Genomic DNA, 15,582 nt, shown 5'->3' on the forward strand with positions numbered 1-15,582 from the left:
TCACCCAAAAATAAACTTTTGCATTGAAATACAAAAAAACTGTATTTATTTATAACCCTGAATATCTCAGTTTGATCCTATGGATGGTCATTTCCATCATTTTAATTTTTAAGCATTTGCAGCAAACATATCAATGTAGAACTGTGAAAAAGAACGCTTAAACAGATTAAAGCTGAAATCCGTAACTTAAAATGCATAATCCTAACCTGCATCTTTTACTAATTGTAACCCTAGTTCAATCTGTAACTTATTTCAACGAATAAAATGATATTTTAACCAATTAATGCAATATAACTAGCACATCTGCAGTGGTTATAGGTGGCCCCCCTACACTTCCATTGAGAAATGTAGACCCTGGTGTCCGGTAGGACATCTGCTGGTTGACAAGTAGTACTGTCTGATACTTATAAGTGCATTATGTCCCCAGGCTAAGTAGGGATTGTCTCCTGCCTGAGCTTTAAATGGTTGGCTTCACTCACGGGAGACCCTGGTTCGAATCCCAGGTAGTACATAAAACTTACAGCTTTGGCTATCATTATTTAAACAAAATACTAGATCTATTGCTTCATTACACTTAACATTTATATGTGTTTAAGAACAATAAGCCCTTATCAAGTTCACAGTGTTTTGATGTAATCAGTCCTTATACTGTATGTGCAGTAATTATGCAGTCTGATTTTACCATTAATACTTTGGAGGTAATAACCATTTCAACTACAACTAAGTCTACCACACTATATATTTGTAGACATCACATAGCAGTCTGGTAATTCAAGTAGTTTGGTTCTTCATCACTGCTTAAGAGCAGCGGTTTTCTCTCTGGCAAAGTGAAGAAGGTTTTCCATTTCTTCATACAAGGCCAAGATGTGGACCCCTGGTACTGTCTGGCTATCCGAACTGTCATGGCTATAGCTATTGCAATGATGCCTCCCGAGACCCCAGCAAGCAGCAGCCACGGCCAAACATCCTCAAGCTGCTCCAAGTAGGGGCCCATGGAGTCTAGAAGCCTTTGATCTAGAGAAAAAGTAGGAGAGAGGAAATCGAAGCCACAGATTATTACCTCATGGGGGATCATACAAGTTTCATCTTTCTTTCCACATCTTAGGAGTGAGAAGGGGGGTATCAAGAAATAGGGTGGAGGATTATATGAGGCGTTTTTTGCTTCAACATGCATTGACATCTATGCAAAGGACCATACTGGGGCTTTTGATGTTTGTCCCTTTGACGACAAGTCATGTATACTTTACTTTACTGCCCGCAATGTCCCAACAACAAACAACTCTAGTTTCATATATTTTCGAGTGAAATTTTGTAATATTTCAGGAAGCCATCGACTTCCATTCATTTCAGTGCTGCGTGAAATCAACATTGAAACCATGGACTTTCTTGAGATATGTAGCCTGGTGGAGATAATAACTACAAAATGACGGTGCTGAAACTGAAGTATAGCAATCAAAGGTTGCCTACTGTTAGAGACTTAAATGATATGAACATCCTGGAATGATTAAACAGCGTTTTGCTAAAATGACTTCTTCAAATTCAGAAAATCAGTCAAAGGCAATTAAAGATCGCAGACAAGGGGAGCTAGGAGAAATACAAGTCGTCCCTTCCACTGTTCACTCTCGATCCTGTCTTGCATGGTCTCTCTCTCTCTCTCTCTCTCTCTCTCTCTCTCTCTCTCTCTCTCTCTCTCTCTCTCTCTCTCTCTCTCTCTCTCTCTCTCTCACACACACACACACACTTTACACAGTAAAATTGTTCATTTAACCACATAAACCTATTCTGGGGCAAATATTCAATGAAAATAGCATATCTAAAAGCTCACTAGCTTGCATTGCGAACTTGTAGATCTGCTATATTTGCCAAAGAGATTTGGTGTAGAGGGAAAAAATAAGGGGGCCTAGTATGAACCCCTAGGGGACTCCAGTATAGGAAATTAATTAGAAAATGTTTGAACACGTCCAAAATAGGGATGGGTGAAAATTGGTTAGACTAACACCGTAGATTTGACTGTATACTGTCTTATAAAACAGAAATGTTGTTGTATGACTCACTAGCATCTAGTAGATAGGAGTATTCATATCCCAGCTCCTTGCTGGAGATGAAGAACTCTCTGTTCCTGTAGAGAGGCAGGAAGGGAACCATGTGATACTCGCTGTTGTGCCCTATGGGGGCATTAGAATCTGGGTACTGGGAAGGGGATGGACGGTGCCTCCTCAACCACTGCTCATAGATGCTTTTATGGGGGAAGAGAAAAGGTTTTTGATGGAACAAGCAGCAATCAAGTGTTTCATTATACAGTAATATGTACTGTATTGTAGTGTGTATTGTAGTGTGTGTGTGTGTGTGTGTGTGTGTGTGTGTGTGTGTGTGTGTGTGTGTGTGTGTGTGTGTGTGTGTGTGTGTGTGTGTGTGTGTGTGTGTGTGTGTGTGTGTGTGTGTGTGTGTGTGTGTGAGTGACTGTGTGTGTGTGCGTGTGTGTGTGTGTGTGTGTGTGTGTGTGTGTGTGTGTGTGTGTGTGTGTGTGTGTGTGTGTGTGTGTGTATATAAGACTGTGTGTGTGTAAGTAACCAGTGTTCATGATATTGTACTGTATGTGTATTCTTACCTGTCTACAAAGGCATGGTGGAGGAGGAATATGGGGTCATTTGCAGAGCCCTGTACTGAGGACATGGAGCCATTCATAAACACGTGGAGAGCAGCATGCATTCCCAAACGAGGACTATTCCCCAATCCAGTCTGGGGGTCCCCCCGACCTGCAATAAAGACATTAATTTCATTAGCAATGGTGGTGACAGAATATGTAGGCCTAGTGCCTGCTTTTGGTGCAGGAAAGGATGGGCATTCATTGAATGTGTTGATCTGAACTGGCACACAGGTGTGCCCTCTGCTTTCAATCCAGTGCATGCTGGGATATGGGTGAATGACAGATGAAGGAAAGAGCACAGTATGGCTCTAGATCAGGGGTATTCAACTAGATTGGGCAGGGGGCCACAATTGTAAAATTACTTGAAGTCGGGGGCCACAAAGTTCATGGTTTAACTGGAAAACGGTAAGAAATGTGTAACTGGTTGGTTACAAATACCAGGTTTTTCATAGTGCAAGAAAACAAGAAAAAAAACAGCCAGAAATTTGTTTTTTGTTTCTCTCCTCGCTTTATAATTAACTGATTTTAAAAAGAGACTAATAAAGAGACTGCCTAATGTGTCCCTTTCAGGTGAATGATCTCACACATCAGTGTGACTAGCTTACATTTCCAAGCAGCTTGTGACTACATTCACTACTTTCAGAATGATGTAGCTTTCAAGTAGTTCAGCTACTGGCTATAGTATTTCACCCATGCTATAACCCAGCCAATGCTGGGTGCCGAAACCTGAGCATGCTGATCAGCGCAATAATCCCAGCAACAGCAGGTAGGCTGGCTCTACCTTAGGCCTTGTTCACATCATGGAGCTAGAAAACCATGGCCTTTGTTTATTTTATTTTCAGAATTCAGACTTTATTCTAAGTGTACTTTGATCTCAGCATTCTGAAATTAATTTGAGAAGTCAAATAAATATTTCAAATATGGCCATCATCTTCCATGCTGTGTAGTGTAATGTACATTTTATCTCCCCTTCCGCAATGTTATCGGACCTTCCAGAGTGTTCCGGAAGCTCATGTTGGCAGTGAGGTCCATGGGTCCTGTGTCATAGTCAGGTAAACTGACAGTAAACTCCACTTCTGCTGAGGTTGGTAAGTGCTCCACTAAGTTACGGTTGTGGTTCCCAGGGTTCCGACGCAGTGGGCCCTCTCCCGTAGCATCACACAGAACTCCTCTGTCATTGTATTCTGCTGCTCGGGAACACATTACCTGTTCATAAACACATTCATACACATATGTACTCAAATACAACACATGCCTATCACCCAGACACAAATTCAGTTCATATGATATAAAGTCACCACAAAAAACTGTGGCGAGAGGGCTTCCACGCTGCCCCCCCCCCCACCCCGCCCCCCCAAAAAAACAAAAAAACAACAACAACTACAACAATGATCAGATAAATGACAAACTAAGCTACTAAATTGCAACAATAAATCGTTTGCTGCAATTGAGGAGCTTCCTTTTCACATAGCCTATTGTTTTATATAGTAATAATAATAATAATGATAATAGGATATAACAAATTAGGCTCATATAATAACATTGAGATATTGCTTTGAATGTGAATCTAATTAATTATCCAAAATAAAAGTAGGAACCTACCAGAGATGGAAGCATTTGTTTGTGTGTGTGTGTGTGTGTGTGTGTGTGTGTGTGTGTGTGTGTGTGTGTGTGTGTGTGTGTGTGTGTGTGTGTGTGTGTGTGTGTGTGTGTGTGTGTGTGTGTGTGTGTGTGTGTGTGTGTGTGTGTGTGTGTGTGTGTGTGTGTGTGTGTGTGTGTGTGCGTGCGTGTGTGCGTGCATATTTTACCCTCCATGAAGAGAAAACAGACCCTGGGCTGAGGAAGCTGGGGTCACGAGGGCTCCGGTCACCCATCAACTCGTCTGTGCACACATCACAGGTGCTCGCATCTCTCCAGTCCCAGTAGGGGATCGTAAAGCTCATGTCCCCGGAGATCTTCCGGATGTCGTGCTCCCACTGGAGCAGATACACCCGGTGCCATGGGAGGAAAGCTGGCGCCCAGTGAGCAAAGTCCACATTAGTCCACACATTTCCCGGCCCTAATTGTGCATTCCTGGACACATAATAATGCATCCACACGAACACATCATACACAGACAAGTCGGCAAACATGGGGTTCGAACCGTTCCCCATCTCTCTATAGGTCCCCGTGGCTGCAACATAGTCGGTGCTGATGGTCTGCTTGGCCAAGTTTAGGTAGGATATCAATTTGAGCCTCTCGGCTCTTGACAGATGAAATATATTCCTCCGGACAGACTCTCTTCTCTCATGACAGTTGACACCAATATAGCCAAACTTACAGTCTGCGCAGTTAAAGCCCATGAAGTTTCCAGCACACCGGCAGGTCCGGTTGTAGAAGACCAAAGGCCACTTCTCCCGGTCATCCAGTCCGATGAAGGGATACTGCTGCCCGTCGGGACGGTCAGGCACTTCAACATCCTGACAAAAACCCCGTCCAGATATGGCTCCACAGGTCGATCCATCCCCCTCCCAACGCGGACAGCATTCCTTTGATATCAAAGCTTCACGAGTGGTGCAAAGACGGGGAAATTGTTGATAGGAGGGAGCAAAACACACAAGGAAGATGGTGATAATCGGCAGCGACATTGCTTCAAATCACACCAAACTTATTTAATCCAGGAATCCATCTAGAGAAGAGAGGCAGCTGAACAAGAATGTGGAAAAAAATGACTATAGGCCTAAACACATGAGAGATGTTTGCTACATTCTTCTTAGCCCCCCTCCCTCCGACCAGTCACATGCCACACAACCCCAGGGTGAGGATTAGCCTGTTGCATGGAGGAGTGGTTATATGAATCTAATGACACTACTAGAGGCTACAGCACACTGTTCCAACGCTGAAACAGATACACTTGTTATCTCTGCCAGGCCGAAGGCCGGGGATCAAGATTATGTTTTTGCCCCTGTCTGTGTGTCTGTGCATCTGTGTGTGTTCGGAAATTACTGGACTGATTATTATTGAATTGTTTTTATTGATTTTCATTACTGGACTGATCAGTGGCACATTTCTTGCCAGTAGGCCAAGGAAATCACTCCCCGGATATTATTTCAAATAAACCTCATGGTGGTGTACTGGTGTTATACCAAACCACTTTATGTTTAAAACCAACCATACTGTCGGTTTTATGTGAACAACTTTTTGACGCAACTCCCCAGGCCACACTCATAATCTGCCACATTAGATTTTCCGCCATTTATGACAATACCTGTATCTTTATTCCGCCACTCTCTTTGTGCTCCGTTAACTCAAACAATGCCTGAGATGTCACATTCTGCCTCTTACACAGCCCTGGCGGAGATATGCGCTCCGCGTTGCACCCCTTTCTCTTTGTAGTTGAGCAGTCTATAGCCTGCTTATAGTTTGTGGACTATGAGTAGGCTGTCAAAAATAGATTCAGATTTATATTTTCTTTATTTTCAAGTTGTGGATGCTGATTTAATTCATGCATTTTATTCCCACTGTGTAACATTGGTTAATGCGTTTATAATTTTTCAAACAAATTAAATGGATTCAATGAGTAACTTCATTCTCCGAATTTCAGTTATCGTGTGACTGTGACGTAAACGTTCGTCCTATTCTTTCTGATAGGCATATAGCAGGCGCATAACACATGATTTCCCCCTGGCTCATTTAAACAACTGATCCTCAGTTCATAAAGCAAACTGTTATCGTTTGTATTGATGAGAGGACCAAAGACATTCATATGCAATGCAAGGACGTTGAAACTTGAGGTCAAAGTAAGGTTATTATAACCAGAAAATATAACAAAAGTAGTCTATGTAAGCATTTGGGCTTTATTTATTTCTAGGAATTACGGTCAGCCACCTCAGCCTCGGGCAGAGCAGGTCATGGGAGAGCCTAACCTGCCATTATCAACGATGATGAAAAAATATATATATTTTTTTAATACATTTCACAGGTCTTTTATTTCTTATGTATACAAAATTATCAAAACATATTTTATAAGGGAACCTGTAAATGGTTCCCGCATATTTTAGATGTACTTTAGAGAAGCTCAAAAATGGCTCACAATTAATGTTTCATTTTCAAAAACTTTTTGCCCCCTGTTTTAAATTTTTAACTGTTGTTCATATTTTGTTTATGTGTTTGTAATAATATTGTAATGACTGGTGAGTTTCTACTTCAAAGAAAACATGGCAATGAATTCTGATACTGTCTCCAACCAACTCACTCCACACATGGATGGACCCCTGAAGGGGGCGGGGGGGTGCTCCCTATCATCATGACCATCCATATCAAATATGGTGTAACACATATAATAAATGGTAACATAACACAACACATGCATTTGCCCCATACAGTAGCAAACTGTAACTTAATTAAACAACAATAAAGCAATACATAAAGTGTGTGCCCTGAGTCATACTGGGAGGTCCCTCACCTGACCAGTTCTTCTGTGCCAACGAGAGACGGTAAGGTTGCAGCAGAGCAGTTCCCGGACCCTTCCCAATCCGGGAGGGGTTGAAACCCACGCACTCGGTCCTCTGGCACAAAATCTTCTCCCACACATGGGGGAATCATACTATAGGCCCATTTCTGGCGAGCCTCAGCCTTGGCAAGCACTTTCCAAATCAGTTAATGTCTCTATCACAGCCTCTTGGACATCTGCGTGAAGTTATCCAGCCCAGCCTTGCCCCTTAATTCCGGGTAGCCGGTGGCCAAAACACAAGGTTAAGTGTGTTTTATTATTAGTCTGTATAGCTCTTTCCTGAGTATAAGAGCTGCTGGGATTCAATTTGTCATCTCTTGCACTCCGGTCCTCTATGACCACAGAACCTGGGGTAGGTGGAGGCCCAGTCCCAGGAGAGGCATTCAAGCTTGCAGCCAGGGTACATTTGAACAGCTCTATGAACTTCTTCACTCTGAGCTTCCTCCTTTGTTGTGTCTCACAGTCTCCCTCAGGTGTGCACCATTGAGTCCAGCAGGCTGTCGAGAACAGCAAGATTGGTCCACTGAGAATAGCATGCCATGCTCTCTTTATCCAACGACAACTCTGCAAACCATTCTGCTCGGAGGCTCTACCCAGCCTCCGACCCAGTTCAGCGCCACATCACTTTCCTGCCCTTTGTGCATGCATGCTGTGTGGGTCAATGGGCTCAGGTGCTGTGGGGCTGTTGCTTCTCTCATCCCCTGCTCTTGTGTTGTTGCCCTGGATAATTCATAGTAGTGGTACCTGTAATATGGGTTGTTGGGTTTGACCCATTCTGCTTCTCATACTGTAGTAGGGCATTATGGAGAGTCTGTGGGCCGGACACGGCGGACAGTCAAACAACAAGAGGGTCAGGACAGAGCCCCTTCCTCTTGTTCTGAGCGGACAAATGCAGGGTAACTGACCCTGCCTCGCTCTTGATTTGTAGGCACTGTAATTGTTTGATCTCATGCAGATTGTTCATCAAATTCTCAATGTGACTACTGACAGTAAATTGCTAAAGCTAAACAAAGTATAAATAGATACATTTAAAGCACACTAGAGGGTGCTATGTGACTGATCATTCTGTCTGGATATAATTACCTAAAAAAATCACAGCAAGTGCGTGCAGAATGCACACACATGCACACACACATGCACACACACACACACACACACACACACACACACACACACACACACACACACACACACACACACACACATGTGTGTGTGTGTGCACACACACACACACACCAGTTCTGATTTCGTTGTTAAATCCAAGGCAATATTCTCTGACTGCTCCAAATCGCAGTCAATTCAAATTAAGATCTAATATACCAGCCTAAACAGCCCTAATCTGAGGCAAATGGTTACTTTAATCGAAAGAAGCTAGCCATTCCATGACTGCAAGAAAAAGAAAGAAAGGTTTTATATATATGGGTCTGCTAAATATATCCCATTGCTGTGCCTGTTGCCATGGTGAAATATGGATAATCTCCCATTGCAAGTGTTGTTAGGGCACTTTTGCTCCATAAACAACACCTTGCACAGCACAAAGAGGACAAATCAATATTTGTATGATTCTTTTATTGTTCATATACGTTTCATTTTTCTTTGCACCCACTCAAAGTCATAGCCTTTCACCATGTAACTGGGCTATGTTATCATGTTGATCAAAATAGCCTACTTTTGATCTATAGCAAATTTCTTCAAAATCAATGTTCAGTTTTGAATAGGCAATTATATCTTGAACCAAATACACTTATTTCTCTCGCCTGTATTGAAGTTCAACTCACTTCTGGCCAGCGGTGGAAAAAGTAGTCAAATCATTTACTTAAGTAAAAGTATCAAAACTGCAATCATTATACAAGTAGGCTATAAAAGTCCAGAATATCAAAATGTAGTTGAGTAAAAGTACAAATGTTTATTGGTATCAAAATGTACCAAACCTTGATGTAGAATGTCCCATTTAACAAGTGAAAATAGCAGATCTGCAAGCTCACTAATGCATTGCAACGTGACCCATTGTGAGCTTGTAGATTGGCTATTTTCAAATGGCCAAAATGTGGGCTAAAGAGGGTAGGCTAACATATGTTTTGTAATAATAATCTAAATCTAGTAACTAGTATAACTGTAAAAGTTTTCAAATAATTGTAGTGAAGTAAAAAGCACAATATTTGTCTCTGAGATGTAGTGGAGTAGAAGCAAAAGTATTGAAAATTGGAAATACTTCAGTAAAGTAGCCTACGTGGCGTAGGCTACTTGAGTAAATGTACTCAGTTACTTTACACCACTGGGAGGAAGGAGGGGCGTTCAGAGCGAGAACAGACATCAATGCTAAACAGCAAACACCGACTTGCATTTACTGCTGCTGAAGGATGGAGATGGAACCTAAACCTGCATCGTGCCTCTGATATTCCTGCTTCACTTTCTGTGATCGACATGGTTTCAAAGCGACCTGAATTTACAACGCGACTCAAAGAGAGGTTGGTTCAGTAAGTGATCTATACCGAGTGTTATTAATCTCTAACTCTGAACAGCAATAATCGATAGGCTGGCAATTAAGGCTTCATGTTTATAGGCTACATGATGTGCTTTTACACCTTTTAGACACTGGTTATTGCTGCGCTTTCTATTTCTATCGGACTGGACAACTTGAGCAGTGGTGGAAAAAGTATGCACATTGTGATATTTTTTGGTTAAAACAAAAAGTTTTGTATTAAAAGGTTAAAGCACTATATTCGGATACAGTAATTGCTATAGAGTGTTTGTTCAGTCACAGACTCGTTGATAAACAGAAAATACATTTTCAGGTAGGTGACAAATTTCGGCCAATCAGGAGAGAGCACCCATTTATCAGCTACATTTTTTTTATAGTGATCCAGTTTTTTTATCTGCTCATTTCTTTGTGTCACCACTTACAATTTCACTTGTTTAATCTGTATCCTGTCTGAGTTTTCTATCCTGATTATTGGATAAAATTGGTATCCTGACCTGAAAATGCATTTTCTGTTTAATAAAGAGCTGGAGAGACATGGAGACTCCTGTTACTGAACAAACACTCTATAGCAATGAGTAGAAAATAGAGCTATTTACTGTAACACTGATTTTGACCAAAGAAAATCACTTACCCTACCGTAGTGAAAGGATCAATACTGCAATGTAGAAACACTCCAAAGACATTCGGAATTCAAAATTTACTTGAGTAAAAGTACAAAAGTATTGGTATCAAAATGTACTTAAAGTACCAAAAGTAGAAAGTACTCATTATGCAGAATGTCCCATTTCACAAGTTTTCAAATGTATAAAATGTGTAAAAATCTTTTGAATATATATATATATATATATATATATATATATATATATATATATATATATATATATATATATATAGGGCTGAAGTGGATAATGTAATGATAATCAAAATCTACAAAGTAACTAGTAACTACATTTCTCAAATATTTTTTGTGGAATAAAATTGTATTTGCCTCTGAGATGTAGTGGAGTAGAAGTAAAAGTACTGAAAATTGGAAATACTCCAGTAAAGTAAAAAAAAAAAACCTTAAGTACTTGAGTACATGTACAAGTTACTTTACACCACTGGCTGTTTGCAAACAGTTCAGCACCGTGGACAACGACAAGTAACAGGCTCTACTATGCATGTGGTCGTCAGTTAAAGAGAGAAGTATGGTGTTGCTTCTACTTCATAATAACAGTAAGTTAGTTGAAGTAGTATGGTAGCAGTAGGCTATAGTAGTCTATTTCTGTGTAAACACAATATCTTACTGTTTGAATATAGGTATATCTCACTTCTGTATCTGCAAATGACAATGATCTGATTGAAAAGACTTCTACAAATCAATCTTTCCTTGTCTGCTGTACCTTTGTACATAAAGCACATTATGCTTGTGATACACCTGCCCTATTTTGTGCAATTTACCTGCATGCCTGAAATGCTAAATCTTACTGCAAATGTCATATTTTCGGTGGAATATTCTTCTCATGCTCCCCCATACCTACTTATACAGTACATGTCCATCAAATTATTCTGATTCTTCAGGTCAAAGGGCAATTCCACAACATGTTTTCCAGTCCAAATAATGCTAGTTGAGCTTAAAAAAAAGTCCACCTTGTCTTCTGAAACATTTTGAACATACATGTATGACTTTGTGTTCCCCGGGATAACCCTTTGCTCTGACAGTGAAACCACCATGCCAAACACAGATCGGACATCTAAGCTGCAGCCCTGAGACAGAGACCGCACGGGAGCAGGCATGAGGTGGAATGGGAGGATGAAGAGAGGAGGAAGAGGAGGAGGAGGATTGTGTGTGAGACTGTTATCAGTGTGTCTGCTGTTAGGAGCTGACCTCCCCTGGCTGAACGCAGCCCAGACTAATGAGAGAAGGGTATTACATATCCCAGGTGACATCATCATTGGGGCATTGTTCTCTGTCCACCACCAGCCTCCGGCTGATAAGGTACTGCGTGTGTGTGTGTGTGTGTGTGTGTGTGTGTGTGTGTGTGTGTGTGTGTGTGTGTGTGTGTGTGTGTGTGTGTTTGTGTGTGTTTGTGTGTGTCTGTGTGTGTGTGTGTGTGTGTGTGTGTGTGTGTGTGTGTGTGTGTGCGTGTGCGTGTGCGTGTGCGTGTGCGTGTGCGTGTGTGTGTGTGTGTGTGTGTGTGTGTCTGTGTGTGTGTGTGTGTGTGTGTGTGTGAGAGAGAGAGAGAGATCTAGAGAGCGAGAGGAGGAGAGAGAGAAGGCAGAGAAGAAGCGCAAGGGAGTCCATGTGTGAGTGAGAGAAAGTGCCATCAGGGCCCCATCTTCCGCTGGCTATTTTCCAACCCACGCAATTGTCATTTTTACAGCCAGTGTCCACGTGGTCTAAATTCTAAATGATCTGGCACCTATTTAGCGCCCATCGACATGTTGGTCATAAAATGAGGTGTGGTCTAGAGCAAACAGACTTTGCACTTTGCGCCTAGACCAGCTTAACTAGTCGGTGCAGTGATGGCGTAGACATTTCCTTACTATTTAGACATTATTGGGATTAAGATGCACCTACTGTAGATACTGTAGAGTTCACAATGCGAGCACACTGATTACAATCAAAATCCATCAAATTTCACAATAACACTCATATAATCTTGGTAGATGACATATCTGAGGGACTCGGCATTGAGGGACTCAAAAAATAAATAATGATCTGGGCCAGATTATCAATATGTTGCAGCGCACGATTTCTTAGCACGAAGACGAGTGGTGAGGAGAGAGGGGGCGAGAGAAAAAGGGAGATAAAAATAGATGCATGTCTTTCAATTAGCAGTAGCCTACACTTTATTGCAGAATATCTTCAAAAACCTCTCCTCCTGTAAGAATGTTGTGAAACCATTGCCTCCTGGCTTTCTTTATCTGTCTCTGCTCAATGGACAGCACTTAACATCAATCCTCATGAATATCCATAGAGCTCCAACATAGGACACATGGGACGCATAGACAGCAGCATCTGTCATGCTTTAATTAACATAACTGAGAATAAGCAAGTGATTATTATGTTTGTTTGTAAATATATAACGGATGTGTTTCACATTACTAATACTAATACTTACACTTTTTCACAGCAGAAATGGTTTGCGTATAGATAGATAGAACACCCAACAGAATATGCAAACAACCATAAAACACAAAAAACTAATATAGACATTTAAGAACAGTAGGACAAGCGACTTAATAGAGTCACACCGTCCAATTAGTATTTATACTAATCCGTCATCTAAATATTGATGCGCCTACAGCTTTCTCTTAAAGAAATGGGAGAAGACACGATTGGTACTGTAATGTAATGCTCAAAACACACCCATGACTAATTCAGAGGCTTAATACAGCACCTTAGCACTGTGCGCTGGGCTTTTAGAACAGATAACGTGCTATCTAACTAGCGAAATTGGCGTGGAGACACCACTTATGCAATTTGCGCCCTGCGTTTTAGACCGTGCACTTAGATCATCTAAATAGGGCCCACAGTGTGTATGTGTGTTTGTTTTTATCACATGATGGAGACCATGACCTGGCACGTGTGTGTGCGTGTGTGCCTGCGTGCGTGCGTGCGTGCGTGCGTGCGTGCGTGCGTGCGTGCGTGCGTGCGTGCGTGCGTGCGTGCGTGCGTGCGTGCGTGCGTGCGTGCGTGCGTGTGTGTGTGAGCAAGGGGTTAGAGAATGTCCATGTTTGTGTGTGCTTAACATTCACATGTGCGTGACACAATGTTCTTGTGTGATTTGATTTGCTCAGGTTCATGAGCGTAAGTGTGGTTCGGTGCGTGAGCAGTATGGCATCCAGAGAGTGGAGGCCATGCTGCACACTCTGGATCTAATAAACGCGGACCCCAACATCCTGCCCAACATTACCCTCGGCTGTGAGATCAGGTCAGCAACCACTAAAAATGATGGAGAGTGGGTGGTCCACTCTTTGTGATACATATACATATATGTGTACAATATACTGTACTGTATATACTGTACATTCACTCGCTACACATACATGAAACAATATGAGACATGTTTTCAGTCACATTTACCTCAAAACACATTTTTTGTTTTATACACTGATTGAAAGAGGTAATTCTTTGCTCTCTAATTTACTAATACTGTAATGTCACATTACAAAGTGACTGTCACTGAACCTCACAGTTTTTAGTCAAGTGGTCTCCGCTAGCTTATTATCAACAAGGTACAAAATAGTATTTTTATTTTATTATCAGAATTTAGCGATAAGAGAAACTCTTGCGATTGTGACATGAATCCCATGTTTATCTGAAAATAATAAGTTGCAACGTGACGCGTGACATAATGTATTCTCTCTTCGTGGCCAAGGGATTCCTGTTGGCACTCTGCGGTGGCATTGGAGCAGAGCATCGAGTTCATCCGTGACACACTGGTGTCCAACGAGGAGGAGGAGATGGGCAGGTGTGCAGCAGAGGAAGGGCACATGATTCTTCCGGGAAAGAAGCCCATCGTGGGGCTGATCGGCCCAGGCTCCAGCTCTGTGGCCATCCAGGTCCAAAACCTCCTCCAGCTCTTCAACATCCCACAGATCGCCTACTCTGCCACCAGCATGGACCTCAGTGACAAGGTACAGTACCTGTTTCTAGTATTAATTGAACATGATCCATTGGCACCAGACGTGTCGGACATCTCTGTCTATCAATATGTCTGTCTGGTGACACTGTGACAGATATATTGATTAAATTCAATAGGGGCTAGAACGGCAGAGAAAAGGCCTGCTGACAAATCTAGGCATACTGCTTTGAAAATCCTGATGTCATCCCAATATGAAGGACCACACTAAAAACTTTCCATTCGTTCCACAATGCAGTTATTTTTTTAAATCTCTGAATTGTTTCCAGCCAGTTCAAGCCCCTACAGTACACTGAATATAGATAGATAGATAAATAAGTGTGTCTGTGTCTACATGTATCTGTGTGTGTAGTTACCCTCACTTTCAGCCATTTGCATGAATCCTTTTAACCCATTCAATCCGGGAACGCATCTGTGTCATTTTTTATTTTAGCTATAGCCATAATTTTATACTTTGGCTATTCAAAAATAGCAGATATACAAGCTCATAGCGCGGCACCGAGGTGCAAATATGAGGTGAACATTTTTGCAAATCTTATTTGTTTAATATATATATATATAATATAATATATATATTTGTTTAATATATATATTTTTTAAAGCAAACATTTGTAACTCAAACTCAAATCTTTGCTTCTGGGTGTCCCTGGAACAAAAATATTTTGAGATAGGGGTCCGCGACCAAATACATATAATTTTGGGGGTCCTTGACATGGAAAAAGTTTGAGAACCACTGATGTTATAGCAACATACGGTTTTCAGAAAACTGTTAGGATTTAGAAAACCTTTGTAGATGCGTTCCTGGATTTAAAGGTTTAAGAGTGGACATTCAATTCATCTTGTGTGGCCATATAGTGCAGTTGAGCAGAGGGTTTGCATCTGGCAAAGTGCTCAGATGCACAAATGCCTGCCAGTGGCTGTGGAACCAGTCATTACATAGCCAGATACATTATGCAGACAGATTAATATCTTCCTACTCAAAGCTATTCTTTTCACTACAGAGCCTGTTTAAGTACTTTATGAGGGTGGTACCATCAGACGCACAGCAGGCCAGAGCCATGGTGGACATCGTTAAGAGATACAACTGGAGCTATGTTTCTGCGATACACACAGAGGGTAAGACCACACCTAACTCTTTCAGTCCTGCCTGTCTATTAAATCTCTCTCTCTCTCTCTCTCTCTCTCTCTCTCTCTCTCTCTCTCTCTCTCTCTCTCTCTCTCTCTCTCTCTCTCTCTGTGACTCTCAACCTTTCTTTTTTATAATTCTAAGCAAAAAACATTTCCTAATTTACAATCATAGAATCACGGTAATAGAATTAAAATCTGATGCATG

General features: G+C 41.6%; 3 protein-coding genes across 3 annotated transcripts in view; 1 reads left to right on the forward strand and 2 right to left on the reverse strand.

Moving 5' to 3' along the window:
• LOC308090276 (transcription regulator protein BACH1-like) overlaps positions 1-15,582 on the reverse strand; it is a 221,101-nt gene that overhangs the window by 133,117 nt on the left and 72,402 nt on the right. The gene's annotated exons all lie outside the window — the stretch shown is intronic.
• On the reverse strand, positions 36-5,274 carry LOC308090692 (tyrosinase-like; the record flags this gene model as incomplete). Its single annotated transcript, XM_080435957.1, has 5 exons — positions 36-1,014; positions 2,055-2,236; positions 2,609-2,756; positions 3,637-3,853; positions 4,456-5,274. The coding sequence occupies 5 exons, from the start codon at positions 5,272-5,274 to the stop codon at positions 752-754; spliced, it is 1,629 nt and encodes a 542-aa protein (XP_080292083.1). The 3' UTR covers positions 36-751.
• The window catches only part of grm5a (glutamate receptor, metabotropic 5a), a gene marked incomplete at both ends in the record, with an annotated part of 33,693 nt that continues 29,506 nt past the window's right edge, over positions 11,396-15,582 (forward strand). Inside the window, 4 exons of the mRNA XM_080435958.1 lie at positions 11,396-11,599; positions 13,405-13,538; positions 13,986-14,244; positions 15,251-15,365. Coding sequence (XP_080292084.1) covers positions 11,396-11,599; positions 13,405-13,538; positions 13,986-14,244; positions 15,251-15,365 — 712 coding nt within the window. The remainder of the gene's footprint in view (positions 11,600-13,404; positions 13,539-13,985; positions 14,245-15,250; positions 15,366-15,582) is intronic.

Source organism: Gymnoscopelus braueri (assembly GCF_963280865.1).
Source record: "Gymnoscopelus braueri genome assembly, chromosome: 8".
Classification (NCBI taxonomy): domain Eukaryota; kingdom Metazoa; phylum Chordata; class Actinopteri; order Myctophiformes; family Myctophidae; genus Gymnoscopelus; species Gymnoscopelus braueri.